General features: G+C 40.6%; 2 protein-coding genes across 2 annotated transcripts; both read left to right on the forward strand.

The window, feature by feature from the left end:
- Window positions 1–6,750: 6,750 nt before the first annotated feature.
- LOC138877204 (uncharacterized) lies at window positions 6,751–7,335 on the forward strand. Its single transcript, XM_070156797.1, has one exon. The coding sequence runs from the start codon at window positions 6,751–6,753 to the stop codon at window positions 7,333–7,335; it is 585 nt and encodes a 194-aa protein (XP_070012898.1).
- Window positions 7,336–7,673: 338 nt separating this feature from the next.
- On the forward strand, window positions 7,674–8,411 carry LOC138877205 (uncharacterized). The gene has a single exon (XM_070156798.1). It carries the CDS (start codon window positions 7,674–7,676, stop codon window positions 8,409–8,411), a length of 738 nt encoding a protein of 245 aa, XP_070012899.1.
- The last annotated feature ends 1,189 nt before the right edge of the window (window positions 8,412–9,600 follow it).

Consider the following 9,600-nt stretch of genomic DNA (forward strand, 5'->3'; position numbering starts at 1 on the left):
CAACTAGAAGATTTTGGGGGTACTTACTGAGAGTGTGCCCCTTCTATGTGAGAACACCAGTGCACTCAACATGGATAAGAATCTAGTTCAACACAAAAGGACCAAGCATATTGATGTAAGACATCACTTTTCGAGGGACAATGTGGAAAAAGAGTTAATCTGTATGAAATTCTATAGCGCAGAAGACCAAATTGTAGATATCTTCACCAAAGCATTAAGTGGGGAAATTTTGAAAGAAATAAAGTGAAGCTGGGGATGCTAAAGCCCAATTGAGAACCTTATTCCTCATCATTTGGCTATGAAAACCACTTTCAGGTAAAACTAGCTAAAAGTGTTTTCTGGCCTAGTCTAACTCACTTCAATATTATTGCAGGTAAACACGCATGATGAGTATGTAAGCTGTAAATGCAGTACATGGACGATGAAAGAGGATTGATACTTTCAAATAATAGGTCAAGAACTTGGGTCTTGTACCAAAGGTGAGTAGTTCTATGCATTCTTTAATACACATCTTAAAAAGGTACAAAACACAATTGCCATGTCATCCACATTTTCAGATCCTGCTGTCACGTCTCTTCACTTCAAACTGTTCCATCTCCCTCTGAAACGTTGCACTTCTCCATGCACAATCGTCGTTTCAGAACCGGTCCCTATCTCTCTGTTCATAATTATCCATCATTAATAAAACCTTCTTATTTTCTCCACAAACCATAAGTCTTCCATTAGAAATTCCTAGAGTACCTTGACTCCATCTTTTCAATGGCTGATACAAACTCCGACATCCCTACATCAGTCATCCCTCGTACTGAAAAACCTATGGATTCCTCCGTTCCCTCTGAGTCTTTTATAACCACTCCTACTCTCCCCATTGAAATCACACCTCACCCAGATTCCCCATCTCTCTTCATTTTAGAAACCCCTAAAATTGTTGATCTGTCCTCTCTATCTTTTGAGGTTCCCACTAATCAAAGAACAAGTGGAGAACAAGGTCAAAGTCATGAGGTCGTAGAGGGTTCCACCATTGTTACTGCAGATTCTGTAGTATCAGTGGTGCCGATTGAGGAAGAAAATATTGTAACTATCTTTGTGGTATATGTTGATGGTTTCTTTCATAAGATAATTTCTCAGAGAAACGAGGTACAGCGTATGGGGGGAAGGAACCATAGTGAATGTTGAGGATATTGCACTGGCAGAAACTACTGGGCCCTCACATGAGGCACCTGATCCCTCTCCGGAGGACCCAGGTCAGAGTTCTCATCCCTAGGACAGTTCTGCTCCTGTATTTGCTGTTGCGCCTCTAGACATTCAAGCTCCTGAGATGAGGTCCAATGATGATAAGGATTTAGACAACCTGGCTCTTGATGCATTCATAATTAAGCGAAGGGTGGTATCCACTCCTGAGTCTTCTACCAAGCGACCTACTACTAGGTTGCAAGCTAAGGTGGCCTACGACTCTACCCTTCAAAAGAGCAGAAAAAGTAGTAATAAGCAAAGGAGGAGGTTGGTGAAAGATAATGTGCATGTATGTGATAAACTGGTCCTTGTGGTAGAAGTGGAAGAGGAAACACCAGAGGAACCTGGTTCATTGGTGAGACGGTCCCAGAAGAAGAAGAAGCATGCTTCAGTAGAGAAAGTTTCAACTCCCAGTTCCAAGTTGAAGGATGTTGTGAGTGAGTCCTCAATGTCTGATGAGGATTATTAATCAAGTCTAAGGGAAAAGAGAAATCAAGTGGTGGGAAGTCCGGCAAATGCAAGTATGAAACTGTTCAGGAACCTGGTTCTGTGAAGATACTGAGGAGTGAAGAAAGTTCCGTTTCAAAATGCCTAAGGCACCAAAAGGTTCTGCTGGGTCCTACGTTTGACACAACAATCTCTGAGATGGATGGTATACGACAAGTTCTTGAAATGGTTGAGTTTCAACGATGGGGGCATCTATTCCAAATAGATGCACCTAAGGTGTATGGGGATGAGGTTAAAAGCTTCTTTGCTAGCCTCTTTCCCATTGAGACCGACCACATTTGTGCTTTGTTGAATAGAGTAGATATCGTATTTGATATAACATTGCTTGGGGAAATTTTTAAAGTTCCTACAGTTGGTGTGTCCAGTGTGAAGGATGTGTGTCAGTATAATTTCCGAAATGTCGTGGTAAAGGACAATGTGAACCAAAAAGGGGACCAGATCCACAATAAGGCATTACTCCCTATTTATCAACTGCTTTTTGAATTGGTAAACAAAATTCTATTGCCTCGTGCTGAGAGGAGGTCCATGACTTCTAAGTCTGACCTATTTTTGATGGAGCAACTGGATAGCTTTACTCCTGTAAGCCTGCCTGCTATTATGATTGAACACAATCAAAAAGTAGCAACCTTCAAGGATGGTAATCATATGCGAGTGTTTAAGTTCTTCAAGGTACCACTGGGGCAAGGCAAGTTAGGAACTAAGAAGCAGACTTTCTCACAGACAACATTGGAAGAATGTGAGTGAATAGAAAAGAATGGGGGGGTAAGAAGTACATCAACCGTCTCACAGCTCATTAATGCTCAAAATAGTGCAACTGAGGAGATTTGCCGATTAAAGGCTAGGAATGCTATCCTGGAAGGTCAGCAAGCCCAAGGGATTCCGGCATCAAATGATGAAGTAGCTCGTTTGACAAAAGAGAATGTTGATCTCAGGATGCAAGTAGAGAACCTAAAAGCAGAACTGCTCAATGAGCAAAAGTCGGCCAATGCCCGAATAAACCTAGTTCTCCAAACACTTGCTGCTCCAAGCCCTCTACTCCTAGTGCCCCCTAAGTACCCCTTCAGTGACCAGTTTCTGGAATGTTCTTTTATGTTTTTTTTTACAGATGTTTTTTTTATATGGTTGGGATGAAATAGTATTGCTCCCGTCTTTAATAGTCCAATTTTTCCTTTGCTTTTTAAGCAAAGGCGTATATTTTTATCAATATAAAATCTATCCTCTTTTGTTATCTCATTGCTTGAATTTTATGATTCTCTTCTCTATCATGTTGTGTGCACATATGTGGCATGAGTTAGCTCAGCTAAACTTCTTTATGTTGTTTGACTGGTGGTATCTTTTTAATGATGCCAAAAGGGGGAATAAATAAATAAGTATAGAGATAAAATGATTCAAAATGGAAGAAGGCATAAGTCAATGGGAACTTGTGAGCTCCTATTACTTTATCTGGTTCCTGTTACTTTATCTAGTTCTCCTTGCCCTAAATACACGTTATCAATGTTTAAGTTTGTCATCATCACAAAGGGGTAAATTGATAGGTTTTCAATGTCTTTGCCTTATGTTTTGATTATCTAACAAACTTACTGTCAAGGACCAGATAGGGAACCTAACATACTTGGGCTACACTACAAGTTAACGGATTCCAGCTAAATGTGAACTGCTATAGCTTCAGAAGATAGAGAACCAAACAAGGACCTGCTACCCTTGCGGTTCCCTCATAGCAGTACGAAGTCAATTGGACACAGCTGGAAGCGACGTGACTGCCTGCACTGCATTGTTTCTAGTGGCCACTTATCTTTTGACCAACTAAAGTGCTTACATCATTCAAGTGATGTCATCAAAGTGTATCAACAAGGAGTTTATATCAAAACATCACTTGAACACTTGTGATACTCATTCAAGCCTTTTGCAAAACTGTAAAATTAATTCTCACGAGCTTGAAGAACAAAGTTAAACGCTACTACGAACCAGTTCCTAAAGTTAGTATCTTGTTGTCCTTAGTTGAGTTGTAACTTTGTGATTATTCTTATTGTATCTCCTAAATTGCTTAGCCAGAAGCGTTGATTAGGAACCCTCTTGTAAAATCCGTAAACTCTCTGAGTTTATGTTGTGACTAGGTTTAGTCATAAGTTAAAGTCTTTGTAACTAGAGAGTGACAAAGTGGCTTGTGGTAAGAGTATCACAAGTTAGTTGAGTTGAATTCTTTGTAATAGAGTCATTACAAAGTGTCTTGTAATAGGTGTTTATAAGTTAGTGAAGTTGAAAACCTAGAGGTGTAGGTCGTGGTTTTTTGTCCCCTTGAGTTGGAATTTTTCCACGTAAAAATCTCGTGTTTATTTACTTACTGTTAATTAGCATTCTCAGTACAACCTCATAGTGGACCAGGTACTCTACTGTTTGATGGACTCATACAAACTAACACATTTATTGATCTTTTTTTAGTTTTATGCTTTTTTTCCAACGGTAAAATTTTTTAAAAAGAAGAGTAGTGGATATTACTGTATTCAAAGAGAAATATGCTCTTTTATAGATATAAATTACATTATTTGACTCCTATAATGCTACAAAGTCTACACAAAAAATTTGCACATAATCTGCACAATTCAAAAGTCAAAATTATAGTTCACCTTAATTTGAATTACATACATTGTAACACACCAGAAAGTCTATTGTATTGGAGACATAATTAAGTAAATTTAAATGTGCTTTTGTAATAGTTTAAACTTTTAGATGAGATGATCACATAAAAAGGATATTGCATAAGTTAATTCTAGTGCGAGGAGGAGCAAAACCAATTCCCTTTAGAGTAAATTGGCGCATAAAAAAATTGCAACCATTTTGTTTGCCTACTTTTTTGTTTTGTAACGAAGGATCGATAGAATGGAGTATTTCATGAATTCAAATAAAGCAATGAAAATTGCAACCATTTTCTTAGGAACATTTTCTTATTATAAGAATTTATCATAAACTGACTAGTTTTATGTTGTGCATCAATAAAAGAAAAGGAATGGATATAACATGCTGGGTCCCTAATGATTTTCGTCAAACTTAATAAAGACAGTAACAAATTGGGTAAAATAGAGTTGAATATTGAGCCTAGTTAGTTTGAAATTGAGGTGTAATGAAAGGATTTATGTTTTGGGCAAAAATCACATTTAACTATCCCGTGAAGCGTGCTATTAACAATCGGTAACTACAAAATAAACTATACAATTCATATCCCAAAATTAATTATTACAACCAACAACTGAAACCTAGTGGGAGACTACGACTCCTCAACGTAAACTACAACAACCACTAGCCCAACCTCTGACAATCGTCTAATCTTCTTTTCCACTTATAATTCGTAGTCAGAAAATTTCAAACCTTACCAAATACCCCCAATATCCTTCAAACCCAGTGAAATCTTCCGATGACACCCACCTTTTTAGTCCCAAAAATTTATCACCCAACTATCTTCTCTGCAATCACCAAGCTCCTTCTTATTATACGACAAATTGTAATCCTTTTTGTTAATCTTTTTACAAAAACCTAAAAATTTTATTTATCTAATTTTAAAAAAGCATGATATTGCTTAAGCAAAAATACTCATGATATATGAAGAAGAAGGTGATGTACACATTATACATGTAGTATACATTATACACATTATACGCAAGTATAAAGTGTATATCTACATTTATACATCGTAAAACAATGTACTCTTCGGATACACAAACAAGCTTGGGATACACTAAGGATACATTAGAGATACACTGGAAAACGCTAGATACACTTTTGTATATAATTTTATACAATGTATAATAGTGTATATAAATTCGCCCACAATCTCTTTCAGGCCTATGTCTCTCTAACGTCTCTTTACCCCTTCCGTCACTTTATCGTCTCCTTCCGTCGTAAGACCACTATCATGCCGGCGTAAATCCGGCTACCTCTCACCAGATACATGTAAGTCCCCCTCTTTCTCTGTACCTTTTGCTCCTTCTCCTTCTTTTCTTCTATCTCTTCCTTCATCCCCTCCTCTCTCTCTTCTAAACCCGTCAGATCTGCCCTACCTCCCATCTCTTTCTCCTTTCTTGGTTTCTTCAGCTACTTCACTTCTAAGGTAAACACATTTCTTCAAGTATATTAATAGTGTAATAATATACTTGTAAGAATCTAATTCTCTTTGTTTTGAATGTATATGAATTTGCATTATCTTAGCTAATTTGGAATCTGGGTATTTTTATTATTAATTATTATTTTTTGTATATTTTGGAGTTACTTTAGTTCACTGTAAATACCTTGTTCAATCGTCGCTGAGAAAATAAAATTGGTGTTTTGATTATACTGGTTTTAGTTTATCATATTTCTTGTTGATTTATATCCATTGATCCAATCAATTGTGTTTGCCTTGAAATTTGTGAATTCAGTTAACGTAAAGTCTATTTTCAAAGTCTGATTATTTGCTTAAGCTTCAGTCTTCTTCAACGGTACTGTTAGTCTCTTCCCCCACCGATGATTTATACCTATATCTAATTTCTCATTTCACTTCGTTAGTCCCTCCTTTTCTCGTCTCTTTCTCTATTTGTTTCCCTCGGGGCTACACCGGTGGTAGCGGTGACAACCCCTTTTGGTTTTTGGCTCGTGGTATTTTCTGTGTTTTTAGGGAAATTTTCGGAGTTGTTGGAGACAAGTTGGGCAAACGATCACTAGAAAAGGATAGCATACTGGGTGAGTGTTAGCAAAGGGCGGTGGGAAGCTGGGCGGGTGCGTACAACAGCATCAAGTACAGCAAATCAACCACAGGTTTTGTTCTCGGGAGTTGGTACCTTGCGTTTTACTGTTTCCCTTTTGGTGTTAGCTAAATTGATGTTACTTTAGTTCGCAATAGTTTAATAGTTCAATCATTCAACTAGTGTGCTAGTAGTCACTTGTTTCCTTTTAGTGTTTCGTTGTCAGTTGTGCACTAGCGAGTATCCTTTAGCTTGTTGTAGGTGTCGTGGCTGTAGTCTGGGATGATAGATTAAGGACATGTCCTCGGGTGGGGCAGAGGATGGGGCAGAGTGTGGGGTGGGGGTTGGGGGTGGGACGGGAAGCAGGGGAGGTAGAGGGGTCAAGGGAGCCTATAGGTTGAGAATCGGGTCATGGAACATAGGTTCACTAACGAGTAAGTACATAGAGTTGGCGAAGATCCTTCAGAAGAGGAAGATTAATATAGCGTGTGTCCAAGAGACTAGGTGGGTTGGATCGAGGGCAAAAGACGTGGATGGATATAAGTTGTGGTACTCGAGAGTCCTGAGGGGTAAGAATGGAGTGGGTATCCTGGTAGATAATCATCTTAGAGAGGCAGTGGTAGAGGTTAGGCAAGAGAATGATAGATTAATGACTATTAAGTTGGTAGTGGGTGAGTATATTTTAAATGTCGTTAGCGCCTACGCGCCGCATGTAGGCTTGGATGAGGAGATTAAAAGGCATTTTTGGGAGGGGTTGGATGAGATCATCCGTAGTATTTTGCCTACTGAGAGGTTATTCATAGGAGGGGATTTCAATGGTCATATTGGGTTGTCTGCAAGTGGTTATACTGATGTGCATGGTGGCTTCGGTTTGGGGAGATGAATGGAGGGGGCACTTCGTTGTTGGACTTCGCGAAGGCATTTGAGCTAGTGATTGAGAACTTTGGTTTCCCGAAGCGGGAGGAGCATTTGGTTACTTACCAAAGTTCGATGGTGAAGACTCAGATTGACTATCTCCTCCTCAGGAGTTGCAACAGGAGGTTGTGCGAGGATTGCAAGGTTATCCCAGGTGAGACCCTCGCAACGCAGCATAGGCTTTTGGTGATGGATATTGGTATTATGATAAGGAGGAGGAAGAGGTCAGTATGAGGCCGTCCGAGGATTAGGTAGGGCGCCTTGACTAAGGATAAAGCTCAGGAGTTAGAAGGAAGTTTATCGGCAATGGGAGCTTGGAGAAGTAGTGGGGATGCAAGCACTATATGGTCGACGACTGCGGATTGTATAAAGAAGGCGGCGAGAGAGGTGTTAGGGATATCTTCGGGTCGTACCGGTGGCCACAAAGGAGACTGGTGGTGTAATGTAGTTGTCCAAGGTAAAGTGGAAGCGAAGAAGGTGGCTTACCAGAGGTTAGTAGGGAGCACTGGCAAGGAGGAAAGGAGAGCGAACAGTGAGAAATATAAGGTAGCTAGGAAGGAGGCAAAGATGGCGGTCACTGAGGCAAAGACTGCAGCTTTTGCTCGTCTATATGAGGAACTGGGGAACAAAGGTGGGGAGAAGAAGTTATTCTGGCTGGCTAAGGTGAGAGAGAGGAGGGATCGGGATCTGGACCAAGTGAGGTGCATAAAAGATGATGACGACAAAGTTTTGATGGGGGATAACGATATTAAGAGGAGGTGGCAGACCTACTTTCATAAATTTCTAAATGAAAAAGGAGATCAGGGTATTGTACTAGGTGAATTGAGGAATGCCAACAGTCCTCATGACTTTAGTGACTGTAGGGACATTAAGGTCGAGGAGGTCATGGAGGCGATGCGTAAGATGAGAAGGGGCAGAGCTACCGGGCCAGACAAAATTCCGGTTGAACTTTGGAGGTCTGTGGGTAGAACAAGCTTGGAATGGCTTACTGGGTTGTTTAATGTTATAGTCAAGACGAATAGGATGCTTGAAGAGCGGAGGTAGAGTTCAATGGTTCCGTTGTATAAGAACAAAGGCGATATCCAGAGTTGTAACAACTATAGGGGTATCAAATTACTAAGTCATACCATGAAATTTTGGGAGAGAGTGGTAGAAATGAGAGTGCGCGGGACGGTGTCTATTTCAGACAACCAGTTCGGCTTCATGCCTGGGCATTCTACCATGGAAGCTATCCACCTTATTAGGAGGATAGTGGAACAGTACATGGATAGGAAGAAGGATCTCCATATGGTGTTTATTTATCTGGAGAAAGCGTACGACATGGTTCCTAGGGAAGTCCTGTGGAGCTTCTTGGAGGCTAAAGGTGTTCCTGCTGCCTACATTAGGGTGATTAAAGACATGTATGCTGGAGCTAAGACTCGGGTTAGGACAGTAGGAGGCGACTCCGAGCATTTTTTGATTGTTACGGGGTTGCACCAAGGATCTGCGCTTAGCCCATTCTTGTTTGCCCTGGTGATGGACGCACTGACTCATCATATTCAAGGGGAGGTGCCATGGTGTATGCTATTTGCTGATGACATAGTTTTGATTGATGAGACCCAAGGCAGCGTCAACGATAGGCTGGAGGTTTGGAGACATGCTCTTGAGTCTAAGGGTTTCAAGTTGAGTAAGACGAAGACGGAATAACTCGAGTGCAAATTTGGGGTCGAGCAGACGGAAGCAGAAGTAGACATGAGGCTTGACTCTCAAGTCATTCCCAAGAGGGGTAGTTTCAAGTACCTTGGGTCGGTTATTCAGGGGATCAGGGAGATCGACGAAGATGTCACACACCATATAGGGGTGGGGTGGATGAAGTGGAGGTTAGCATCGAGAGTCCTGTGTGACAAGAAAGTGCCACTGTTACTAAAAGGTAAGTTTTATAGAGCAATGGTTAGGCCTGCCATGTTGTACGGGACGAAGTGTAGGCCGGTTAAGAACTCACACATCCAGAAGATGAAAGTAGCAGAGATGAGGATGTTGAGGTGGATGTGCGGGCATACTAGGATGGATATGATTAGTAATGAAGTTATTTAATAGAAGGTAAGTGTGGCCCCCATGGAGTACAAGATGCGGGAAGCAAGACTCAGATGATTCGGACACATTCAGAGGAAGAGCACTAATGCACTGGTGATGAGGTGTGAGCGACTGGTTGTGGTGGGAACGAGGAGAGGTAGAGGGCGACCTAAGAAATATT

The sequence above is a fragment of the Nicotiana sylvestris genome, chromosome 9, assembly GCF_000393655.2.
Source record: "Nicotiana sylvestris chromosome 9, ASM39365v2, whole genome shotgun sequence".
NCBI classification, from domain to species: domain Eukaryota; kingdom Viridiplantae; phylum Streptophyta; class Magnoliopsida; order Solanales; family Solanaceae; genus Nicotiana; species Nicotiana sylvestris.

Coding starts and splice junctions, on each gene's coding strand:
- LOC138877204 (XM_070156797.1), top strand. CDS start 6,751: ATGTCCTCGGGTGGGGCAGAGGATGGGGCAGAGTGTGGGGTGGGGGTT.
- LOC138877205 (XM_070156798.1), top strand. CDS start 7,674: ATGGGAGCTTGGAGAAGTAGTGGGGATGCAAGCACTATATGGTCGACG.